Source organism: Oryx dammah, unplaced genomic scaffold (genome assembly GCF_014754425.2).
Source record: "Oryx dammah isolate SB20612 unplaced genomic scaffold, SCBI_Odam_1.1 HiC_scaffold_6, whole genome shotgun sequence".
NCBI lineage: Eukaryota > Metazoa > Chordata > Mammalia > Artiodactyla > Bovidae > Oryx > Oryx dammah.
The window spans coordinates 37,247,588-37,275,131 of NW_024070190.1; the positions used below are offsets into that span (position 1 = coordinate 37,247,588).

Consider the following 27,544-nt stretch of genomic DNA (forward strand, 5'->3'; position numbering starts at 1 on the left):
TCACAGTCAGACCCAACTGGGTGACTAAGTACACATCACAATAGTGCGGATGGTTTACTATGATCCCACATTTCAAATTTCAAATGCAAGAGGCAAGTCTGCATACTGTCCAAAATATGATATATACAAAGAATAGTACTACGCCAGTGCATTAAGTTCACTGTGCATAAGAATTTACACCTCAAATCTCAGGATGTTAGTTAGGGAGGGCTGCCTTAGCAAACTTTGCCTATAACATTTTTATTCTTCCCTCAGATAGTTTGTGTACACATACATACCTGAATATGTTTACATGTACCATATACACATTAACCCTTAGAATTTTATAAATGTACTTGTCTATATACATATGATTTAGAAATGTGTACTGTACTGTTTACCAATGTGTATTCAGTGTTTGTAATTAATTCCATCTATTAATGTAAATATATACATAGATATAAATAGTCTCATTTCAATATTTTCTTTTATATTTGTACCTTTTGAGGCATACTGTTAGTATAATTTAAAGAGGTATATACTTGTCTAACATGTGAGGCATTAAATTAAGTTTGAATTAATTTATAATACATTCAAAATTTGGGAAGTCCTACATTTATATTAAAGAATAGATTTAAATATGTCATAAATTATACTTTGATATTCATAAATTTAATGTTGTGGTTCTAACTAATACTGTAATTTTACATTCTAACATTGTTGCAAACAATTATGATTCAATAGATTTTTATACAAAAAGTTAAACCTGGATAGTTTTGTTATATGACTTTATGGCTGATTCAGGCTGATGTATGGCAAAAGCCGACACAGTGTTGTAAAGCAATTATCCTTCTATTAAAAATAAATTTAAAACAGAAAAGCATTATGTCTCTATTCTTAAAGGAAAAAGTTTTATAAACATCTGATAATAATCACTTCATTGTAAAATGTATTTGACATAATGGAATGATTATAAATTGAACTATCACCTGTTTTAGGCTAAGATGACTCAATTGCCTGAGGCAGAAAAGGAAAAGATTGCTGAGCAAGTTGCTGACTTCAAGAAAGTGAAGAGCAAGCTGGATGCTGAAATTGAGATATGGGACGATACGAGCAATGATATCATTGTTCTGGCCAAGAAGATGTGTATGATCATGATGGAGATGACAGACTTCACAAGGTAATTTTGTGGGAATTGGTGTGTAATATTTATCATATTAGAAACATTTGTCAAATCAGTGAACCTTTGAGTTTCTCCGAGTGTCAGGTGCTAAAAGTTAAGTGGTATGGGAAAAGTAAATGCTAAAGAATTAGAAAGTTATAGGTAGTTTCTAGAGGTTTTGCGGAGAAAGCAATGGCACCCCACTCCAGTACTCTTGCCTGGAAAAGCCCATGGATGGAGGAGCCTGGTAGGCTGTCGGACACAACTGAGCGACTTCACTTTCACTTCTCACTTTCATGCCTTGGAGAAGGAAATGGCAACCCACTCCAGTGTTTTGCCTGGAGAATCCCAGGGACGGGGGAGCCTGGTGAGCTGCTGTCTATGGGGTCGCACAGAGTCGGACACGACTGAAGCGACTTAGCGACAGCAGCAGCAGCAGAGGTTTTGACAAATAAATGAGGCAGAATTTCTCATAAACACCTGAGGAACAATTTTAGAAGTCACTTAATGCCTTCACTCTCAAGAACCTTCTCTGTGTATTATACTAGCTTTTTTTTTTACAAAAAAAAATGGTAAATCAAATTATGATTTCTCTTGGAGCTCTCTGAATGATTGATTTTCATAGCTACATACGGAGATATCAACCAGATATATTTGAAATTACAAACACTTAATGATGTGCATGAAGGAATTGTTCATTGTGTGTATATTCTAGAAATAATGAACATGTTTCTTATTGTTATTGTTCAGTCACTAAGTGATGTCTGACTTTTTGCAGCCTCATGGACGGCAGCATGTCAGGCTTGCCTGTACCTCACTATCTCCCAGAGTTTGTTCAAACTCATGTCTGTTGAGTCAGTGATGCCATCTAACCATTTCATCTTCTGTTGTCCCCTTCTCCTGTCTTCAGTCTTTCCCAGTATCAGGGTATTTTCCAGTGGGTCAGGTCTTTGCATCAGGTGGCCAAAGTTTTGGAGCTTCAGCTTCTAAAGCTACTGGAAAAACTACAGCTTTCATTGTATGGACATTTGTTGGCAACGTGATGTCCCTTTTTAATATTCTGTCTAGATTTTTCATAGCTTTCCTTCCAAGGAGCAAGCATCCTTTTATTTCATGGCTGCAGTCACCATCTGCAGTGATCTGGAGCCCAAGAAAATAAAATCTATCAATGCTTCCACTTTTTCCCCATCTATTGACCATGAAGTGATGGGCCCGGATGCCATGATCTTAGTTTTCTGAATGTTGAGTTAAAGCCGGCTTTTTCACTCCCTTCTTTCACCCTCATCAAGAGTGTCTTTAGTGCCTTTAGTTCCTCCTTCCTTTCTGTCATTGGAGTGGTGTCATGAGTGTATCTGAGGTTGTTGATATTTCTCCCAGCAATCTTGATTCCAGTTTGTGATTCATCTAGCCTGGCTTTTTGCATGATGTACTGTGCATATAAGTTAAATAAGCAGGGTAACTGTAACTTCAAAATATTATTTTATAGAACTAGCCAAAGAACTGTAATGTATAGAGTGCTTGTCTTACCAGTTACTAAATGAGCAAAAGTAGAACAATTAAAATAACTTAGTCTTGATGTAATTATAAAAGCCACAGAACAGAATATTCTGAAGCAGACCTAGTATACTTATAAAACTATTCATTTATATTGCATACATTAAACATAAAATAACTTTTAGATGGAGGAATGACATAAATGTAATTTAAAAATAATAATCAATGGAAAATATTCATGAATATTTCATTCAAGTTAAGCCTGAGAAAAATTTTCTAAGAATTATGTACAAAGACCTCATAAAAATGGATCATGAAATTGAATAATATTAAAGGCTCTAAGTATCAATAGAATGTCCTAAACCATACTGAAATATAAATGAAGAATTGAGTAAACATCTGTAACAGAAAATAACAAAATTTTGATCTCATTTATATATGATGAATTCTTATAGATATTAAAAAATATTAAGTGTCCTAGAAGAAAAATGGACAAATTATATATATACATATATATATACACACACACACACACACACATATCTGGACATAAATAAGGAGAATCACATTATATGTCAACCAACCTTTCCCCTTCCCCACACTACCACCTTAATGTTACCCACTAAGGAAAGTATCTGTGCTAGTCCCTCAGTTGTGTCCGACTCTTTACAACCTCATGGACTATAGCCTGCCAGGCACCTCTGTCCATGGCTATTCTCTAAGCAAGAATACTGGAGTGGGTTGCCAATGCCCTCCTCCAGGGGCTCTTTGCAACCCTGGGATCGAACCCAAGTCTACTGCATTGCAGGTGGATTCTTTACCTTCTGAGCCACTAGTGAAGTCCTAGGATAGTATATACTTCACAGTATTGATTTAAAGATAGTGCTGTTGTCTAAGAGCTCTGCCTAAAATGGAGAAGATTCAGATCAATGACAAAAAAAGCTATATAATGGGACATAGAAAATGAGCATACTTCTGGGTACATACGCAAAGGAAATAATTACTTTTAGGAGATACTGTTGTTCCCATATTCACTGTAGCATTCATTATTCACAATAGTCAAGAAATGGAAACAATCTTACTGTCCCTCAATGAATGGATAAATAGAGAAAACATGGTATATAAAAATGTTTGTATATATTATTCAGTTCAGTTCAGTTCAGTTGCTCAGTCGTGTCTGACTCTTTGCGACCCCATGAATCACAGCATGCCAGGCCTCCCTGTCCATCACCAACTCCCAGAGTTCACTCAGACTCATGTCCATTGAGTCAATGATGTCATCCAGCCATCTCATCCTCTGTCATCCCCTCTCCTCCTGCCCCCAATCCCTCCCAGCATCAGAGTCTTTTCCAATGAGTCAACTCTTCACATGAGGTGGCCAAAGTATTGGAGTTTCAGCTTCAGCATCAGTCCTTCCAATGAACACCCAGGACTGATCTCCTTTAAGATGGACTAGTTGGATCTCCTTGCAGTCCAAGGGACTCTCAAGAGTCTTTTCCAACACCACAGTTCAAAAGCATCAAATCTTCGGTGCTCAGCTTTCTTCATAGTCCACTTCACAGTCCAATTCTCACATCCATACATGACCACTGGAAAAACCATGGCCTTGACTAGATGGACCTTTCTTGGCAAAGTAATGTCTTTGCTTTTGAATATGCTATCTAGGTTGGTCATAACTTTCCTTCCAAGGAGTAAGCGTCTTTTAATTTCATGGCTGCAATCACCATCTGCAGTGATTTTGGAGCCCCCCAAAATAAAGTCTCTCACTGTTTCCCCTGTTTCCCCATCTATTTCCCATGAAGTGATGGGACCAGATGCCATGATACATTTTAATAAATGATACATGTGAATTCTTTCAGTTATAATAAAGGAAACCCTACCTGTGCCATTTGGGACATATGGATGACCCTGGTGGGCATTATGTTAAGTAAAATAAGTCACACAGTGAAAGATAAATACTATTATAATTTATAAATTTGTATGTAGAATCTTAAAATAAAATAAGTCAGAGTGGAATGGTGGGGTTTGAGGAGTGGGAGAAATGGAGAGAAGTTGGTCAATGATTGCAAACTTTCAGTTATAAGATGAATGATTTCTGAAGATCTAATATATAGCATGTTGACCATAAATATTGATACAGAAATTTGCTGAGAGTAAATCTTAAGAGTTCTCATGCAAAAAAAAAAAAAAGGTAATCATGTAAGGTAATGGATATGGTAATTAAGTTGATTGTCATAACCATTTCACAGAGTATATTATATTATTATATTAGTCGCTCAGTCGTGTCCGACTTTTTGCGACCCCATGGACTGTAGCCCGCCAGGCTCCTCTGTCCATGGAATTCTCTAGGCAAAAATACTGGAGTGGGTTGCCATTTCCTCCTCCAGGAGTATAGATATATCACAGAGTATAGATATATCAAATCATCACATTGTACCCTATAAATGCATTTTTGTCAATTATGCTTTAATAAAGCTGAAAAAACACCAGAACAATTTAGCTGATAGAAACCTCACACCTAGAAAACAAATACAAAACACAAATAAAACTGTGTCACAATACTGCAAATTAAAGTGAAATTCAAAAACTAAAGAGTTGGAGATGCATATTTTAAAACTTGGATTCATAAAATCAAAAACTAAGATGAATTTTAAAAGAGAAAAGGGAAATGAGAAATGCAATGAGTTAATAAGACTTTGGGAGGAAATTAAGCAATAAAAATGTCTGAAAGTTGAAAATTTTTAGTGCCCAAAGGAAAATAGATTCAAATAAAAATTCCATAAGGTGAAGACAAGCAGGAGATTAACCAAGAGAATGACTATGAGATAAAGATTTTTAAGAAAAAAGAAAATACTGAGAGGAAGGAAAGCTTGAAATGGAGGCAAGACTCCCTTTGAAGAATTAAGAAATAATACAACAACTAATATTTAAGTCTAAATCAAAAACATTTTCCATATATAATACTAAACTTAAATTTACATGTTGAAAGATACTACAGTATTCCTAGGAAACAATTCAGACAACATTAACACATACACATGTATGTTTTCCTCATATATAAAAATACTAATATATTACAACTGACATGTACTATATTCTACATATGTGTATGTGTGTGTGTTTGTAAAATAGGGAAATAGCAAACTAAAACCCACTGAGTAATTTAAAAATTATGGAAAACAATCCTTACTTCCACAAAGGAGAGACAGGTAAATACTTTTAACTTTATCTGATATAATTCTTGTGATTATCTCTATGTCTCTAAGCAGTATACCTTATGATAGATGATTTATTGGCTTTTCCTGCAAAAGAGAATATAAGGCATTTATATTACTTTTTCTTCCATGTTTTCCTAGTTTTATGTATTTATTATTTTATTGTTTATATTTATAGACCTTAAAACATTTCTTATCTATAAAATGTATATTGTTATATGTATATTAGTTATATCTCAACTTCTCACTCTTTTTAAAATTTTTTAAAAATATAAATGTATTTATTTAAATTGGAGGTTAATTACTTTACAATATTGAAATGAATCGCCAGTACAGGTTCAATGCATGATACTGGATGCTTGGGGCTGGTGCACTGAGATGACCCAGAGGGATGGTACGGGGAGGGAGGAGGGAGGGGGGTTCAGGGTAGGGAACATGTGTATAGCTGTGGTGGATTCATGTTGATGTATGGCAAAACCAATACAATATTTTAAAGTAATTAACCTCCAATTGAAATACCCACTTTTATCCTTTCTTCTGCCTCTTATTGCTTCTGTCCTACATTTCATTTATAACCCAACTTCTTTTTACTATACTTCTTATATTAAGATAATTGATATAATATTTACATTTTTCTTAGCAATTAAATCTCTCATGTTTATTCTAACATTTTATTCTGAAAGTGAAGATTAATAAATGTTCATTATTATGCTACTTATATAATTAACCTAGATAGGAAATGAACATGAAAGAAACATTTCTAGTAAAAATTAAATTTGAGTTTAGGCATAAAGTGTTCACACATTTATTTTTTTTCTTTTTATTGGAATATATTTGCTTTAAAATGTTGTGTTAGTATTTACTGTACAACAAAGTGAATCAGTCATACATATACATATATTCCTCTCTTTTTTAGATTTGCTTACCATTTAGTTCATCACAGAGTATTGGGTAGGACTCTCTGTGCTATATAGTAGGTTCTCATTAGCTATCTGTTTTATAGTCATGTGTATATCAGAGAAGGCAATGGCAATCCACTCCAGTACTCTTGCCTGGAAAATCCCATGGACAGAGGAGCCTGGTAGGCTGCAGTCCATGGGATCACTAAGAGCTGGACACTACTGAGAAACTTTTCTTTCACTTCTCACTTTCATGCATTGGAGAAGGAAATGGCAACCCACTCCTGTGTTCTTGCCTGGAGAATCCCAGGGACGGGGGAGCCTGGTGGGCTGCCGTCCTGGGGTCTCAGAGAGTCAGACATAACTGCAGTGACTTAGCAGCAGCAGCAGTGTGTATATGTCAATCCCAGGCTCCTAATTCATTCCTGCCCCCCATCTTCCCTTAGTAACCATAAGTTTCATCTCTACATCTGTGACTCTATTTCTGCTTTGCAAATAGTTCATCTCTAACATTTTTCTAGATTCCACATACAAGTGATAGTATATGATATTTGTTTTTCTCTTTCAGGCTTAATTCACTCAATAAAGAGACCTCTGGGTCCACCCATGTGTCTGTAAATGACAGTATTTCATTCCTTTTCATGGCTGAGTAATAGTCCATTGTATTATGTACCGCGTCTTTATCCATTCCTCTGCTGATGGACATTTAGGTGGCTTCCATGTCCTGGTTATTGTAAATAGGGCTGCAGTGAACATCAGGGTGCATGCACCCTTTTGAATTATGGTTTTCTGCAGTATAGGCCTAGGAGTTGGGTTGCTGGATCATTTGGTAGTTCTAGTTTTAGTTCTTTAAGAAGCCTCCATACTGTTCTCCATAGTGATTATACCAATTTACACTCCCACCAACAGTATGCTGCTGCTGCTAAGTCGCTTCAGTCGTGTCCAGCTCTGTGCGACCCCATAGATGGCAGCCCACCAGGCTCTTCTGTCCCTGGATTCTCCAGGCAAGAATACTAGAGTGGGTTGCCATTTCCTTCTCCAGTGCGTGAAAGTGAAGTGAAAGTGAAGTTTCTCAGTAGTGTCCGACTCTTCGAGACCCCATGGACTGTAGCCTATCAGGCTCCTCCGTCCATGGGATTTTCCAGGCAAGAGTACTGGAGTGGGTTGCCATTTCCTTCTCCAACAGTATAGGAAGATTCTTTTTTATCTGGCATTTATTGTTTGTAGATTTTTGGATAAAGGCCATTCTGACAAGTGTGAGGAGGTATCATCATAGTTTTGATTTACATTTCTCTAATTACTGATGTTGAGTATCTGTTTATGTGTCTCTTGGCCATCTGTATGGCTTCTTTGGAGAAATTTCTATTTAAGTTTTCTGCCAAGTCTTTGATTCATTTTTTCTTTTCTTTTTTTATTGAGCTACATATAAGAGTGTTCATACATTGTACATGGGAAACAACACATCATGGAAAGAAACCTGAACTAAGAACTATTTTATATCAGCTTGATAAGTGTGTCAATGAGAGTTCTCTAGTATAAAGGGTACGTATACAAGCAGAATCTAAAATTAGAATAAAAGCAATCAAGGACAAAGTCAAGAGATTTTAAAAAGCTTTTAAGAAGCGAGAAGAAGAAATAGAATCTCATAAAGACAAAGCACTCAAGGAAGGCATAATAAGAAATTTTGTTATATGCAAAGAAGGATTCTTGAGTCATAGTTAAGTTTCAGTGAATGATCAATTAATTATTTAGCATGAAGGAGTCTTAGTTAAAGTGAAGATTGAAAAGATAGTATAGTTTTGGCAATTCTAAATTTATGGTTACTTTTGTCTAAGTGGCTTCAATATGTGGTGACAGAGAAAACAGCCTTCTTAATTCATTACAAGGTAGATAAGAGAAGAGTAGATAATAAAACAAAGATAATCAAAGTAGTAAATTAAAGAAGGCAGCTGATCAGCACATGATCTAGAGATTTCTAAATAACTGGAGTATGTTCTACATTGAAGGGAATGGGGAATTGGTTAGGGATAGAATGAAATTGTAAAAGATGAATAACTATAGCCAAAGATGTAGCAAAGAGGGTAGAACATAAACACTGAAACAAAGGGAAAGAAATAAAAACAGGTATAAGGGTTAACCTGCATGAGTTTTCATGGCTGTTTCTTCTAGTCTTAGGCTATCCATCAGAGAAGTTCTTGGCCATCTGTTGTAAAGACTTCTTATAACCTGTTTATCTATATCACAAGACTCTGTTACTTTCCAGTTTATAATTAGTGCTTTTGGGTTACCTAGTTCATTTGTTTATATGTGCTCTGCCTCAATATCCCTAACAGAAAGTAAGAAATCTGACTTGTTTATTGTTTTATACCCAGAACTTATAACAGTCCAAATAGAATGCATATATAATTGCATATACCACAGTGAACATATACATCTATATGTATTGTATGTCCATATGCATATGTATATATAGTATATAATATTAATTGTTGAATGAATTAGGATATCTAACCATTTAAATCAATTAATATAAAAGAAATAACACAAGTTGAACTCAGAAGAAAGCAGGAATCAACATTACCCAAACAAAAAAATAATAGAATAACATAAATTTAAGCTCTTGACACTCACTCATTTTGTTTATTCCTTAACCTATACATAGAACATATGTGTTGAACACAAAGATTTTAACTTTTTAAAATTTTGTTTAAAATTTTAATATCAGCAATTTTCAGAATACAACAGTACAATTATTTGCTTTAACTCTACATAATTAGTTTACCAACATATATTATTAATTTCTATGATTTTCATTGTATCTTGTATCATTAGCTTTCAGTTCATTTTTTTTGTTTTTTTTTTTTATTGAAAGTAATTGCTTTACACAATTTTGTTGTTTTCTGTCAAACCTCAACATGAATCAACCATAGGTATACATATATCCCCTCCTTTGTGAACTTCCCTCCCATCTCCCTTCCCATCCCACCCCTCTAGGTTGATACAGAGCCCCTGAGCCATACAGCAAATTCCTGTTAGCTATCTATTTTATATATGGTCATGTAAGTTTTGTGACTCAGCTGGTAAAGAATCTGCTTGCAATTCGGGAGACCTAGGTTCAATTTCTGGGTTGGGAAGATCCCCTGGAGAAGGGAAAGGCTACCCACTCCAGTATTATGGCCTGGAGAATTCCATGGACTGTATACTCCATGGGGTCGCAAACAGCTGGACATGGCTGAGGGATTTTCACTTACTTACTTACAATGTAAGTTTCCATGTTATTTTTTTCATACATTTCACCCTCTCCTTCCCTCTCCCCATGTCCATAAGTTACTGCTCTGAGAGTCCTTTCCCTTGCTGGGAGTCAGTCAACCTCACCTCCCTAGGATGCCCTCCAATACTGTGCTGATCTCTGGACCTGCTGTGGGGCAGCTCATATTCAAATCTGGTCCTATTCCTGTATGTTCCTGCCTCCATACATTTAAAGTAATTATATATATGTTCCTATTGCCATTTTCTTAATTGTTTGGAGTTGATTTTGTAGATCTTTTTTCTTCTGTTGTACTTCTTGACTATATAAGTCCCTTTAACATTCATTGTAAAGCTGGTTTAGTGGTACTGAATTCTCTTAACTTTTGCTTGTCTGAAAAGCTTTTTATTTCTCCATCAGTTTTGAATGAGATCTTGCTGGGTACAGTAATCTTGGATGTAGATTTTTCCCTTTCAGTACTTTAAATATACCCTGTCGTTTCCTTCTGGCCTGCAGAGTTTCTGCTGAAAGGTTAGCTGTTAAGCATATGAGGTTTCCCTTGTATATTGCTTGTTACTTCTCCCTTGCTACTTTTGATATTCTTTCTTTGTGTTTAGTCTTTGTTAGTTTGATTAGTATGTGTCTTGGCATGTTTCTCCTTGGGTTTATCCTGTAGGGGACACTTTGTGCCTCTTGAACTTGATTAACTATTTCTTTTTCCATGTTGGAGAAATTTTCAAATATAATCTCTTCAAAATTTTTCTCATACCCTTTCTTTTTCTTTTCTTCTTCTGAGACCCCTATAATTTGAACGTTGGTGTGTTTGATATTGTTCCAGAGGTTTCTGAGACTATCCTCAGTTCTTTTCATCCTTTTTACTTTATTCTGCTCTTCAGAAGTTATTTCCACCATTTTATCTTTCAGCTCATAGATTCATTCCTCTGCTTCAGATATTCTGCTATTGATTCCTTCTAGAGTATTTTTTAATTTCAGTAATTGTGTTGTTTGTGTCTGTATGTTTATTCTTTAATTCTTCTAGGTTTTTGTTAATTGATTCTTGCATTTTCTCCATTTTGTTTTCAAGATTTTTGATCATCTTTATTATCATTATTCTGAATTCTTTTTCAAGTAGTTTAGCTGTTTCCTCTTCATTTATTTGGACTTCTGTGTTTCTAGTTTGTTCCTTCATTTTTGCAGTATTTCTCTGCCTTTTCTTTTTTTTTTTTAACTTATTGTATTTGAGGTCTCCTTTTCCTGGGCTTCAAGGTTGAATTCTTTCTTCCTTTTGGTTTCTGCCCTTCTAAGTTTGGTCCAGTGGTTTATGTGAGCTTTGTATAGGGTGAAATTTATGCTGAGTTTTTGTTTCTTTTTTTGTTTGTTTTTCCTCTGATGGGCAAGGCTGAGTGAGGTGGTAATGCTGTCTGCCGATGATTGAGTTTGTATTTTTGTTTTCTTTGTTGTTTAGATGAAGTGTCTTGCACAGGGTGCTACTGGTGGTTAGGTGATGCTGGGTCTTGTATTCAAGTAGTTTCCTTTATGTGAGTTCTCACTGTTTGATACTCCCTAGGGTTAGTTCTTATGTAGTCTAGGGCCTTGGAGTCAGTGCTCCCACTCCAAAGGCTCAGGGTCTGATCTCTAGTGAAGAATGAAGCATCAGCAAGTGGTTTGTTATGGCATTAAGTGAGATTAAAACAAATATCCAAAAATGAGAAACCAAAGATGAAGCCCAGACAAATGGCAGTTACAAAATCAGGCAAATAATAATTAAAATAATGGAATATACACATGTACATATACACTCATTAGCAAAGTCAAAACAGTCCAACAAAAACAAAGTACAATAGATTGACCCAGCAAACAAAGAAAATGAAAAATTATATTTAGCAGTTAAGAACAAAACTTCAGTCCTGGGTGTTCATTGGAAGGACTGATGCTGAGGCTGAAACTCCAATACTTTGGCCACCTCATTCGAAGAGTTGCCTCATTGGAAAAGACCCTGATGCTGGGAGGGATTGGGGGAAAGAGGAGAAGGGGACGACAGAGGATGAGATGGCTGGATAGCATCACTGACTCAATGGACATGAGTTTGGGTAAACTCTGGGAGTTGGTGATGGATAGGGAGGCCTGGCATGCTGCAATTCATGGGGTCGCTAAGACTTGGACACGACTGAGCGACTGAACTGAACTGAAGAACAAAACTAACTAAAGCACAAACTGGAAAACAAAACTAAAGAAAGGTGGCAAGTGGAGAATAAAGCAATGAAAACACAACTAACAAATACGTTGAGAAGAAAGGAAAGAGAAAACGAATAGCTATGCAAAGTTAAATAGAGGTAGATAAGAAGATTTATATACATTAAAGATTAATTGCAAGGGGAAAAGAACAGTAGAAAGGAAAACAAAGGAATAAATGTAGAAAAAATATAATAGGTTTAAAAAATATATAGGTTTCTAATTTTAAAAATATATAGGTTTCTAATTTTAAAACTTAAAATTATAAAATGAGAGAAAAAACAGAAGAAAGAAAAAGATAAAATAAAATAAACAAAAAAGGAAAACACAGAGATGTAAAGCCCAATGGATATGCAGAAGTTTATAACAACAATAAAAAAAATGTTATTGAATATAGACATATATTTATACACCCATAAGCAAAATCAAAACAGTCCAACGAAAATAAAGTACAATAGATCCACCTGGCGAAAAAAGGAAACCAAAAATTATATCTACCAGAACAAAACTAACTAAAGCACAAAAACAAAACTAAAGCAAGGTGACAATTGGGTAATCAAGCAATGAAAATAAAACAAATAAATATGTTGAGAGGAAAGGAAAGAAAGAAAAGAAAGAATAGTAATGCAAAGTTAAATAGAGATAGATTAAGAAGATTTATATGGAGAAAGCAATGGCACCCCACTCCAGTACTCTTGCCTGGAAAATCCTATGGACGGAGGAGCCCGGTAGACTGCTGTCTATGGGATCGCTAAGAGTTGGATACGACTGAGCGACTTCACTTTCACTTTTCACTTTCATGCATTGAAGAAGGAAATGGCAACCCACTCCAGTGTTCTTGCCTGGAGAATCCCAGGGATGGGGGAGCCTGGTGGGCTGCCATCTATATATATTAAAGATTAAATGCAAGGGGAAAAGAACAGTAAGAAAAGCAAGCAAAGGAATAAATGTAGAAAAAATAATAATAGGTTTAAAATTTTTTTAATTAAAATTTTAAAAAGAGAAAAGAAAAAATAAAAAGAAAAAGGAAAAGTCTACAGAACTGCAAAAGCCCAACATAGAGGTAGAGGTTATAACAACAATAAAAAATGTGACTGAGAAAAAAAAGCTCAAAAGCTTAATTAGATTTCATGGTGACAATAAAAGGACAACTACAACAGAGGGGAGAAAAAAAGAAAAAAATCCAAAAGAATCTACAGAACAAGGCAAAACATAAGAATAATAAATGTTTTTCTTGTGTCTGTTGTCAGAGTCCTTTCCCTCACTGGGAGTCACAGTCTACCTCACCTCCCTAGGATGCCCTCCAACACTGTGCTGATTTTTGGACCTGCTGTGGGGGCAACTCAGATTCTAATCTGGTGCTACTCTGATGTGTTCTTGCCTCCAATGTCCAAAGCTATCAGAACTAGTGTGTTTTCTTTTGTGGGAACTCTCAGTGACCTTTTATATATTCCATAGATGCAGAGTCTGCCTAGTTGACTGTGTGAATTTAATCTGCATCTTGTACAGCTAGTGGGGAGGTTTGGGGTCTTCTTCCTTAGTTACACTGCCCCTGGGTTTCAATTGAGATTTTATTTCCACCTTTACATGTGGGTCATCCACTGGGGTTTGCTCCTGAGACTGGCCTGAAAGACTTGGGTTTGCCCCTCTAGGGCCAGGTGTGGAGGTGGTGCAGCTGCTTGGGTTGCAGGGGTTCTGGCAACACCAGGTACTCAGGGAAGTTGGCAGCTAGGGTAGCAGGATATATAGTGCTCTAGAAGAGTATGGCAACCAGTATTGGCCAATACACTCCAGTATTCTTGCCTAGAGAACTCCCCTCCCTGATAGAGAGGGCTGGTAGGTCACAGGCTACAGGGTCACAAAATGTCGAACACTACCGAAGTGACCCTGTGTGCACAGACCCAAGAATTTCCCGCTCCCCCTGCCCCCATGCCCCCGTGGCAGTTCTGACCCAGTGAGAGTTGAGTGTGAAGGTGGTACAGCGGCTTGACTTGCAGGACCCTAGTGGCGAAAAGTGTGCAGGGACACGCAGTGCCTCCGCCACAGGAGTTATGGCCCTATCAGAGCTTTGTCAAGCTTCTTGTAACTGGTGAGTAGAAGGCCTTTTTGGCCAGTCTTTCTCCATAGCTCTGCCCATTCAGGCACTTATAGGGCTCCCTTGCCTGGGGTCCTTCTCTGTTGTTCAGTGTGTCAGGCACATAGAGTGGCCTCCTTGGGTGGAGTCCTACTCTGTAGATTGGTGCATCAAGCACTTAAAGGGACACCCTGGGTGGGGTCCTACTGTAGTTCAGTGCATCAGGCGTTTGATGGGCCAGTCTCTCTATTCTTCAGCTGCCAATGCTGGCATGTCGGGGAAGAGAGGCTATGGTGATGTCTCCACCCCCTATGTGTGACTCAGCAGTATCGCCTTATTTCCATGGCTGCCCAGCTTTCCTCCACAGGCATTTCTTACCACAATTTTCTCCCTCACATCCCCTCCATCCGTCTCTCCGCAGTCAATAGCAGCGCTCATCCTGAGATTGTTCCACAATCCCTAACTCCAGCTCCCAGCTACTGTGTTTTCCAGGAGACTTGCATTCATGGGGGTATGTATAGCTGCAGCAAGGACTGTCTGATTCTCATTCCATTTAGGCTGCCACAGATCAGCTATTTCACTCTCAGCCTTAAATGTTTCTCCTCTGACTCGGACAATCGCCCCGATGTGGGGATCAGACCCCTGCTTCAGTTTCCCCACCCGCTGAGGACAGGTCCAGTCCTGCTAACACTCCTGTTTTTCCCCCTAGTTCCTTCATCCTAGCGAGTTTTGCATGAGTCTATATATTCTTTTCCACTCATCAGGTACTCCTGTCCACTCTCAGCTGGTGTTCTGGGTGCACTTCTGTGTCTGAAGGTGTATTCCTGATGTATCTGTGGAGAGAGATGAACTCCACTTCCACCTACTCCTCTGCCATCTTGTTCTCTCAGATTGTAACTTTAATGCCCATTTGACGTTAAGAGGAGACAGACAGAGGAGCTACAGATGAGATACTTGGAGAAGCCTAGAGCTCTGACTCTAAAAGGGAAACCAGGAATATTTCCATGCATCAGGTTGAGGGAGCATTGGAGAAGATGATTTTCCTGGGAGTCTTGGGTCAAATAAAGCTCTTTAAGAGATAGTGATGTCATCTATAGCCTATTAAACTGATGAATTTCAATTTACATATCCAAAAAAATGCTACCATTAAAGAAGAATTAAGATGCAAGAAGCAATGGTGAGCAAAGAAATCAGAAAACATGTTGATATATTCAAATAAGCTTTGGCAGAACAAGACAATAAAATAAACTATTTGAAATAGCAGCATTACACAGGGAACATGTAAGTGTTTGAGATGAAATTTAAAATGGTCTTTCTTTGTACTCAGGGAGAATTTAGAAGTGTTAATAGTATACTTTGCTACAGGAAGAATTCATATAGTGCCTTTTAAAACTTCTAAGGGATCTCTAAAATAAAATTTTCATATTAGTAGATTAAATTAATATGGAGAGCTGGAAGTTAGAAAGTGAGGAAAATGTGGTGTGAATATAAAAATACAATCATTTTGTAAAATATGCTAGGTATATCATTATTTCTAACATGTAAATGTAGCAAGCTTACTTTAAAAAATATAATACTAGTGCAAGTATAAAGAGAAGAAAGAAAAGTTATCATTTAACACAGGCATATAAGAATGCTTTTTCTAGGAATCCTGGGCAAAAGGAGGAAATATCTGTTTCTAAAAGAGGAAAGAGATGTATGAATAAGCGGAGGGAATATGAGTAAGTAAATCCTGATGACTTCTATTTGCTGAGTGATGTGGAATATGTGGAGCCTTGAAAAGATAAACGTGGAGTGAGAGTTTGAGTAGAGAAACAGAACAAAATCTGGGAATTTAAAAAGTAGTCAATCTGAAAGATATTCAGTAAGTCATTTACTTACGGTCTGTCACACAATTCAAAACCTAATACATTTATTAGTAGAATGAATAGATTCTCTCCACCTGTTCTGAGAGAACTAGTGATTTAGAGTTACCTGCAGTCCTAGGATGTAAAAGAATTTTCAGTAGAATTCCAGGGACTGAGAGAAGTGAAACTACTAGAAAGAATATACTGAAATAACTGACTGGGCCCAGACTAGGACAGAAGGGAAATAAGGTTGGAAACTAGAACAAGAGGTGAAAAGGTAAGGATATGTCACCAACAGTCGATCAAGATACAGACTATAGTACAGTTCTTCCTGCTCTACATCTGTTTCCCTCTCAGAGGCATAATGTTTTACTGTTGACCTATTTTGAATGGAGTTGGAAAAGAGTGCTAAAATATGACTGTGGAAAGGATGCTCAGAGGCTTGGGGGGTGTCACATTCGGTACCTAGGGTGTTAGAAGGAGATTCACAGCTCCACAGGGTGGTAACTCATCGGGAAGTGGACCCATTTCATGTTTTGCCACAGCTAAACCGTCCAACATTCTCAGAATCGATAGGTGTCGCTGCCAAAGACTGCCATAGAACAGGAATATTGTGTGTTCAAGTTATAGTAAAGGTAGGGTAGGAAAGCTGAGTTTCAAATTCTGACAATCTCTTACACTTGAACTGTGTCTATGTTCAGTTTAATTTCAGTTCATACAAACTGTGATAAACCTCCAATTGTTTTAAAATGGAGGAAACCTTGTCTTATTTACACTTCCAATTCAGCTTTCAGAGTTTTTCTCAGACACTACAGTGTTTTACTGAGGGTAAAGTTTAGCAGTTTTATATATAGGTTATTCTTTAGTTCCACCCACATCACACTTATTTCATTGCAGGGCTTTTAGCGTGTTTGTAGTGGGACCTCTGAGAATGGATGCCATAGCTTCCAGTACAGCATTTATCAGCAAGTAGTCAATCATTTGGTAGGAGTACACCCTCAGCCTCACATATAGATTTTAAATAGCTTTAAATTTTGTAAATAATAAGAAAAATAATAAATTATATTTTCTAAAATACTACTATATGCTCTGTTTTCTCATTTTCTTTATGATTTTATTATTAATAAAAGGCATAATAGTAAACATTGAATGTCTGCTACATTCTGCATTATGATGAATATATATGTTTTCTCATTTTTATATTCAGAACAGCTTGATTGATTATTATATCCTCTAATGTATTGTTAAAGAACCTGGGATTCATAAAGGTCAGGTAAACTGCTCAAGGACACACGAATGAATTTGAATTGGATTTGGTCCACTTTCAGAATCTGGGTACCTTATCAGTGTGATACAAGTTTTTACCCTTGTGCTAAACACAGGAGTAAAACCAGTTCTTTCTGTAAGGAGAAACAAAGATGACACATTAAAAATAACAATAATTGTGTAATTTATGCTTCTAGCTGTAAACATGTTAGGATTTCAGAAGAAAGGGATTAGCAGTGGAGACTAGGAATAAGCAGAAAATGAAAACCTGAACAGATGAACTTTATATTAGACTTTGCCATATGAAGATTGCATTATAGAGTGAGATAACATAAGAGATAAAACCCACAGGGTGGGGGCTGCGACATAGAAATGAGACAGATCCATTTGGGGGCTCTCAGAAAACTGTATAATAAAGGAAGAAGATGAACATGAAGAAAATGATAGATTATAAAACATGTTAGAAAATGGATAGGAGTTTTTTGTTTTTGTAATGAAGTGGAAAATAGGGAGCTAGTTAAGAATTATGATGGTGGCATGATGGAAAGAAAACGTTAGTATGATGTGTGATAAGACTGACGGACACTTTTGGATGGCACTGCCAGAAAAGACTCAACTCCTTGGGAGTTCAGCCAAAGTTAAGAGACCTAAATAATTAGACAGACTTTGGAAGTTCTCTGTGTGTGCTTAGTCGCTCAGTTGTGTCCAACTCTTTATGACCTCATAGACTGTATCCTACCAGGCTCCTCTGTCCATGGGGAGTCTCCAGGCAAGAATACTGGAATGGGTTGTCATTCCCTTCTCCAGGGGATCTTCCCAACCCAGGGATCAAACTCTGGTCTCCTGCATTGCAGGCAGATTCTTTACCATCTGAGCCACGAAGGAAGTCTTAGGCTGTTCTGATAGAGGCTAAAACAACCTTGATAAATTCCTAGATAGTATTGTACCTGGGACTGGAAAAATTACTTCTGTAAAACTTGGTATAACCACTTCTGAGCCTTGACACAAGCCCCTTGGCACACGTTTAGTACTTCTTCCAGCTAAAAGGGGAGACACAAAGCAGATTTTACACTGGTTCTTCAGGTATTCACTACCACAGTGATACACTCATTCCAGGGCAGAAAAGTCAGGCTTTAGTGTTTTAAACATAGGAAGGACCATTGACACAGTCATATAAGCTGTGTTACATTATTACACTGAGCCTGTGGTAACTTCCAACAATTTAACATTCCTTTTCTTCAGCCTCTGGGACTTTCTAGAATCAGACTTAAGGCTTGCTAGAGGAAAGGAAGCCTCTCTTCCACTGATTCATTTCTCAGGGAAGCATCTTCCAAATTCCTGCTTGAAATGTAAATTTTCTGGGAACAGTGATGTGGGGAGTGGATTAGCTAGTAGTCTCTACATTTAGTATTAAGTATTCACATGTTCCTGGTGGTACAGATGATAAAGAATCCACCTGCAATGCAGGAGACCTAGGTTCAGTCTTGAGTTGGGAAGATCCTCTGGAGAAGGGAATGGCAACCCACTCCAGTATTCTTGCCTGGAGAATGGGGTCACAGAGAGTTGGACAGGACTGAGTGACTAAGCAAGCACACACATTCACAAATTCACTTAATACTGGTGAAAGTGAAGTCACTCAGTCAGACTCTTTGTGATCCCATGGACTGTACCCTACCAGGCTCCTCTGTCCATGGGATTTTCCAGGCAATAGTACTGGAGTGGGTTGCCATTTCCTTCTCCAGGGGATCTTCCCAAACCAGGGATTGAACCCTGGTCTCCCACATTGTAGACAGACACTTTACCGTCTGAGCCACCAGGGAAGTCCTGTCTTAATACTTAATACTCTTGTTGTCATGAAAAGTGCTATATCCTTTAAATCAGTCTAAAATCCTCTGATGCAAAGACTATCTTATTCTCCTCTAAGAATTATCTCCAGACTTATTCTGGGATGAGAAAGAAGCAGATTTCAATGGTGTAGAACAGGAGGAAATCAAACTGCTTCTTTCAGTCTCTCCTTTCTCCCCAGATTTCATAAATGGATCTTTCTGCTTAAATTAGTTCCTTAGTTTTCCCACTGTTGACCTGGGCTCTGACTTTCTCAGGTTGAATGTATTATTTCCCACTTGCCATCTGCTTCCGAGTTTCCTAATATTTCTTGCTGTTGCCTCTTCTCTCATTTTGTCCTCTCCATCCTAATGGGTTTAGGTTCCTTAGAAGAAGAAAACAAACAAACAGTAACTAAAACCCAGCTCATCTATAGTTTCAGTGGTATTTGGAAAAGAAAAAGAATTGTACATATGTGACAATTTACTGTCTTAAACTGAAAACCCACTAGAATTTACTATGGTTGTGAAATGCTTCTCTGCATGATATTTAGATGTTAGAATATTTAATGTTTTATTCATGAATTATGCCTTTTGTCATCTCAGGTAAATTCTATCTGAACAGTATCTTGATCGGACTTAGTTTCTACATTTCATGGTTTATATAACTCTTGATAACATCTAATACTTTTCCTTCATCTAAACAGGGAACAAGCTCTAGGTCAAACTTTCTAGATAATTATATCTTTTATGGTCACTTAAGATGAATTTTTAAAACTTGTTGAACATGTATGGGAAAAAGACAAAAATGATAACTTTTCCACAAATAAGAAATACAAAACGTACTCATCATTGTCAAAAATAATGATTTGTAAGTGTGTACCAACACTAATATTACTATTAATACAGTTAAAAATGGAAAAATTTTCAAGTATATTCAAAAATATACCAGAATGATTTACCTCTCCTCATCAAACTTTATATTTTAAGATGCAATGCAGTGTCAGCTTTCACATGGGAAAAATGATGTATTAAATTGTAGGCTTTTCTATAACTTTTTTTTTTTTTTGGTTCATTTACTGAACATCTATAAAATATCAGGCACTGTGCTTGGTATGAAGGATATATCAATACTATCAATACCTACAGTGGAGAATTTTGAACTAGGCTAGCATAAGATAAGGACTTTCCTGGTAGCTCAGATGTTAAAGCATCTGTCTACAATGCAGGAGACCTGGGTTCAATCCCTGGGTTGGGAAGATCCCCTGGAGAAGGAAATGGCAATCCACTCCAGTACTATTGCCTGGAAAATCCCATGGACAGAGGAACCTGGTAGGCTACAGTCCATGGGGTTGCAAAGAGTCGGACACGACTGAGTGACTTGTGAAGAAGAGATGAGGAGAACGGGAAGATGGGTAGCTGTGCAGAGAGATGAAAGAAAAAGATCTGAAGGAATGATTTAATAAAGTAGGAGTGGACATGGTGACAGCATAAATTCAGCTCTGAGAAAAACTGAAGAAGCGTGCTAAGAGTCAAGATATAAATAGAAAAAGGGCTGGAACTGGATTATCCTATATAGTTAATACAACAATAAGCAGTTCTGGTTTTATATTTCTACACGGTCCCTAAGTATATTCTCAGAATCTTGACCAGTTTGGCAAGCTAAACTGATTTGTCTGCAAATGGGCCAGTTTTCTCAGACATTTTATAATTTTAACCATTTTAAGCATGGCCTGCTACTCTCAAGAATTATCCTAACTATACTTCAGTAACATTTAAAGAAAAGAGAAAATACAGAAATTGAATTTTAAAAGGAGTTAATCTAAAATACAGAGGAATGTGTGGATGTAAAGGAGTTTGCAGTAAAGCACTGAGCTCTCAGCTTTCCTTATATCCGGGATATCTTATGTAGTGCCTGGGCAATGGGAGGAAGTGCTTTAAAGACTGCCCAAGTGAAGGAAAAAGAGAAGAGCACTCATGAATGCTCAGAAATCATGTTGCACTCCCCTGTAGAAAGGGCGTCTCTGGATAAGGCAGCTATAGAGCGATGGCACATGACGAACGAGATTCAGAAGTGGGAGTGCATTTGTTCTCACTCTGTGGGTACTTGCCACTGGACACAAGCTGGTATGTAGGAAACCTTTTGCCCCACCTTCCTTTTTCAATGTGGAGCTTCCCTGGTGGCTTACATGGTAAAGAATCTGCCTGCAATGTGGGAGACCAGGTTTCCATCCTTGGGTTGGCAGGGCATGGCAACCCACTCCAGTATTCTTGCCTGGAGAATCCCATGGACAGAGGAGCCTGGTGGTCTACAGTCCACAGGGTTGCAAAGAGTCAGACATGACTGAGTGACTAACACTTTCTTTTCACTTTCCAAGATACAATCCTGAGAGTTGAAATAGTAAATGAGCAGAGGGAAGGGTAGAAACTCATCTTTCCTCTGTTCAGCTAGAACTTGAGACTTAAAGCCTTTTTGGAAGCTCAGTGGAAATGTATGAAATTCATTTGTTCTACGCTTCAGCATCCTTTTGTTTGCTAAATACAAAATCTCTTTGCAAGTGGCATCTTGCTTTCTGAGGTGAAGTTTTCATATTCTAACACAATGTGTTAATGATAGCAATCTAAATGTTTAGCCCACACAGAAATGGTAATAAGAAACATTGGTAAGTTTTATGTTTCTTCTTTCTAAAGGCAGTCTGATGGTTTAAACTATAAGAGCAGTAAAAGGTAATTTTTGTTTTACTTGATAGGACTACTTAATTCTCTTTCTCTTATGTATTAAAATACACATAAATGCATAGCATATAATTGAAAATATAAATTATGAGATTCATAGATCATTTAAGATTTTGAAAAAGCGCTTCTGGCTTTTCAACCTATAACTTTAAGAAGACATTTGTTTTCTATCTGAAATAAATATTATATCAGGGAGAAAGAGTTATTTTTCTGTGATCTAAAATGATGGTTCTTTTTTTCTCTCTTAGACATTATGTTAGGGTAATTCTAGGCTGTTATTATTGCCTTTTGCAAGAATATGCTCCCTGTAAGTAATCAGTTTATTTTACTTTGTGGAGCCTTGAATCACTGGAAACATTTTTCAGTAAAGCCAATGAGAAATACTTTAACATAAAAGAGAATAATGCTGTCAGTTATTTTTACATAATAAAATCTGCATGCATCCTAATATGATAAGTAATGGGTAAAAATTCAGCTTATATAACATCTTAGTAATTGTCTATTATTAATAAAATTAGAGTAAAGAGCACTTTTACCTGAAATCTGATATTTCAATGTATGGCTGCAGGGAATTTATCAGAGAATTTGGTGAACTGACTATGCCAGTTTCAAGGTGGCCAAATAGTTCTATATTATATGAATCTGCAGAGATTTCAGGAGTTCAGTTCAGTTCAGTCACTCAGTCGTGTCTGACTCTTTGCAACCCCATGAATCACAGCACACCAGGCCTCCCTGTCCATCACCAACTCCCGGAGTTCACTCAGACTCGCGTTCATCGAGTAAGTGATGCCATCCAGCCATCTCATCCTCTGTCATCCCCTTCTTCTCCTGCCCCCAATCCCTCCCATCATCAAAGTCTTCTCCAAAGAGTCAACTCGTCACATGAGGTGGCCAAAGTACTGGAGTTTCAGCTTTAGCATCATTCCTTCCAAAGAAATCCCAGGGTTGATCTCCTTCAGAATGGACTGGTTGGATCTCCTTGCAGTCCAAGGGACTCTCAAGAGTCTTCTCCAACACCACAGTTTAAAAGCATCAGTTCTTTGGTGCTCAGCCTTCTTCACAGTCCAACTCTCACATCCATACATGACCACAGGGAAAACCATAGCCTTGACTAGGTGGACCTTTGTTGGCAAAGTAATGTCTCTGCTTTTGAATATGCTATCTAGGTTGGTCATAACTTTTCTTCCAAGGAGTAAGCATCTTTTAATTTCATGGCTGCAGTCACCATCTGCAGTGATTTTGGAGCCAAAAAAAAAATAAAGTCTGACACTGTTTCCACTGTTTCCCCATCTATTTCCCATGAAGTGATGGGACCGGATGCCATGATCTTCGTTTTCTGAATGTTGAGCTTTAAGCCAACTTTTTCACTCTCCTCTTTCACTTTCATCAAGAGGCTTTTTAGCTCCTCTTCACTTTCTGCCATAAGGCTGGTGTCATCTGCATATCTGAGGTTATTGATATTTCTCCCAGCAATCTTGATTCCAGCTTGTGTTTCTTCCAGTCCGGCATTTCTCATGATGTATTCTGCATAGAAGTTAAATAAGCAGGGTGACAATATAGAGCCTTGATATACTCCTTTTTCTATTTGGAACCAGTCTGTTGTTCCATGTCCAGTTCTAACTGTTGCTTCCTGGCCTGCATACACATTTCTCAAGAGGCAGGTCAGGTGGTCTGGTATTCCCATCTCTTTCAGAATTTTCCACAGTTTATTGTGATCCACACAGTCAAAGACTTTGGCATAGTCAATAAAGCAGAAATAGATGTTTTTCTGGAACTCTCTTGCTTTTTCCATGATCCAGTGGATGTTGGCAATTTGATCTCTGATTCCTCTGCCTTTTCTAAAACCAGCTTGATTTCAGGAGAATAGAATTAAATTATGAATGGTTTTAGAACATTGGCGCCTTAACTGTTAGAAATATGAGAGTAAACAAAGACCACCCAAAGGAAAACATACAGAAACAATACAGATCTCACCACTGCAAAATGAGTTTCCATTGTTTGCTTTTGGCAGAGACAAAAAGGCAGTCAGGGAACAGGGAAAGCTTTAAAGTGGGGAAAAAGAAAAAGGAAGATTTCTAGTATCTCTGATTGGAGATTACTTACACAGGGAGGAAGCCAGGGCATCTTATGGAATTGGTTTGGGTAGCACATTTTGCTTTCTCTGATGGTTACTGAATTGAAAGCAGGGGCAAATAGGTGTAGGCTGGTAGTTGTTGCTCAGGTCTGGGACATTCTGGACCAATTGCTACAGAAATTGTGGCTTTATTTCTTGATGTTGTTCCTGCTGAAGTTGTGAAGCAAAGCTCTGTTGTTATGTTTAGTTTGATCACTGTCCTTTTGTCTATTTAGTCTCTCAGAAATGTAACCTATAATCATTTATTGAAGATCATGATGTATAGGTAATTATATAAGCGATACTAAATTAATTTTATATTTAAAAACAAAATATTTCATAGAAAAAAGCAGTCTGTGATCACCTGTATTCTACATTGATGATCCAATGAGTTTAAAAGTAACTGTTTAAAAGAAAAGGAAAAGGAAAATACTGATATATTCCAGTAGATGTATCTTCATAAATATAACTACTTTTATCAGTCTTATTCCTGCTGTGTTTCATGAACCCTTAATTAGTGGAGTTTGGAGTTAATTTTCCCTTCTACAGTACTTTGACGAGTCTAGGCGACAAATAGGCTATTTTTTCACTGCCAATAATTTAAATTCCCATTCCTCTGTCTAACTCTCTCACTCCTAAAAGTTAGAATGCCTTATCCTCAGCATCATCATGTTCTCTTGCCTCAGATCCTTTCATTTCATCCACTTCTAGTCATTTTATTTTCTCTTTCTTTGCTTACACAGCCTAGTCCACTTGGCCTGCTGTAACAACCACTCTCTTGATCTCTTTGTCTCTGGTGACCACATGGCACACAAAAACTCAACCTTGCTTCAACCCAAGTGCTGCCTCCTTCTGTCCTTTGCTTGATCTGCAGATTGTGAATTTCATCTATTCTTTCCTTATGATCAGGGATGTATTTGTACCAGGAGATGTTAGAGAAAGAGGGAGCCTCAAAGAGACACTAAATTCTTACTACTCTGGTATTTAGTTGCTTGTCATTTTTAATTTGGGACCAATTCTTACCTTCTATAAGAATTTAGGTTCTGTTGAGCACTCTACCTTGATTATAGGTAATTTCTTCTATTTGTGCCATCCTTCACTTGAACATAGTCTTTGTTATTTACATTTTGTGACCTTATTCCCTGATTGTGGGTTAAGAATTGATCTCAGTGCCTTCACTTTGGTGGTCACAGACTCATTAGCCAGGTCCTTTCTGCTTTGTCTTGAAAAAAAATTGCACTGGTCAATAGTATGCAACTATATTATCATGACACTTAAAATGTAAGCCTGCCTTCCTTTGCTCTTATAATGTCTGAGTGACTGTTTAGTAATTTTATTTCTCCATGGAAGCTTACTCTCTGCTTTCAAGGTTTTATGTGTATTCCATTAGACTCCTTTTACTATAAACATAGGAGTTATTTTACAAATATTTATTCATGGGTTTTTATTGGATTAAATGTTTTTGTCTGTCTATAGGAACAAGAGCAAGAAAAAATAAAGAACATCATAATTCCATTACTACTGAAACCAAAATATCCAGAGTTTTAAATTAGGTATTCTTGGGAATTAAATATTTTAGAAGGTACTGTACTTCAGATTTTCCTTAGGAAAGCAAGATTTACCCCTCAAATTACATCATTATTTGCAGATAATATTTCTTTATGTCCTACAGGAAAAATCTCAAAACTTTTGGAAGGGTTTCCATTATATTTCTGATCTGATGGAATTTATAGGATGTGGGAAAATAGAAACAAAAATGAAAGAAAAATGATCTGTAGAAATAAAACATTAAATATATTATTTTTTCCCTTTGAATGTTGTTGAAAACATTTTGTTGTGATTGTTTATCATAATTTTCCCACATATGTAAAGAACATAGTCACAGTCGTCTTCAGTTCAGTTCAGTTCAGTTCAGTCACTCAGTTGTGTCCGACTCTTTGCGACCCCATGAATCGCAGCACGCCAGGCCTCCCTGTCCATCACCATCTCCCGGAGTTCACTCAGACTCACGTCCATTGAGTCCGTGATGCCAACCAGCCATCTCATCCTGGGTCGTCCCCTTCTCCTCCTGCCCCCAATCTCTCCTAGCATCAGAGTCTTTTCCAATGAGTCAACTCTTTGCATGAGGTGGCCAAAGTACTGGAGCTTCAGCTTTAGCATCATTCCTTCCAAAGAAATCTCAGGGTTGATCTCCTTCAGAATGGACTGGTTGGATCTCCTTGCAGTCCTAGGGACCCTCAAGAGTCTTCTCCAACACCACAGTTCAAATGCATCAATTCTTCGGCTCTCAGCCTTCTTCACAGTCCAACTCTCACATCCATAAATGACCACTGGAAAAACTATAGCCTTGACTAGGTGGACCTTAGTCGGCAAAGTAATGCCTCTGCTTTTGAATATACTATCTAGGTTGGTCATAACTATTCTTCCAAGGAGTAAGCGTCTTTTAATTTCATGGCTGCAGTCACCATCTGCAGTGATTTTGGAGCCCAAAAAAATAAAGTAGGACACTGTTTCCACTGTTTCCCCATCTATTTCCCATGAAGTGATGGGACCAGATGCCATGATCTTCATTTTCTGAATGTTGAGCTTTAAGCCAACTTTTTCACTCTCCTCTTTCACTTTCATCAAGAGGCTTTTTAGCTCCTCTTCACTTTCTGCCATAAGGCTGGTGTCATCTGCATATCTGAGGTTATTGATATTTCTCCCAGCAATCTTGATTCCAGCTTGTGTTTCTTCCAGTCCAGCATTTCGCATGATGTACTCTGCGTATGAGTTAAATAAGCATGGTGACAATATACAGCCTTGACGTACTCCTTTTCCTCTTTGGAACCAGTCTGTTGTTCCATGTCCAGTTCTAACTGTTGCTTCCTGGCCTGCATACAGATTTCTCAAGAGGCAGGTTAGGTGGTCTGGTATTCCCATCTCTTTCAGAATTTTCCACAGTTTATTGTGATCCACACAGTCAAAGGCTTTGGCATAGTCGATAAAGCAGAAATAGATGTTTTTCTGGAACTCTCTTGGTTTAGGACAACAGCCTTGTCTAACTCAATGAAACCAAGCCATGCCTACGGGCAACCCAAGATCGGCAGGTCATGGTGGAGAGGCCTGACAGAATGTGGCCCACTGGAGAAGGGAATGGCAAGCCACTTCAGTATTCTTGCCTTGAGAACCCCATGAACAGTTGTCTTATGAATAATTTATCTTAACTATTGGGACCTACAACATGGTTTTAAAGTTTGTCAACATATTATAACTTTGGGGGAAAAAGCTGAGTTACATTTAATGGAAATTTTCACTTTTTACTTAAACATATATTAACTATCTTAGGAGTTATTTTTCAAGTCAATAAAGGAAGAACAAAATGCAGTGATATAAAGTCCACAAAGATACTAAGGGAAGTCAAAGATTCATTGAACTATTTGTTCATTCATGTACTCACTCATTCATTTATACAAGC

At 37.4% G+C, this 27,544-nt stretch overlaps 1 protein-coding gene across 2 annotated transcripts in view; it reads left to right on the forward strand.

The window, feature by feature from the left end:
• The window catches only part of CTNNA3 (catenin alpha 3), a 1,846,273-nt gene that overhangs the window by 1,663,097 nt on the left and 155,632 nt on the right, over positions 1 to 27,544 (forward strand). For both annotated transcript variants that reach the window (XM_040242231.1, XM_040242230.1), the window contains exon 15: positions 978 to 1,159. In XM_040242231.1, the coding sequence (XP_040098165.1) occupies positions 978 to 1,159 (182 nt within the window). The remainder of the gene's footprint in view (positions 1 to 977; positions 1,160 to 27,544) is intronic.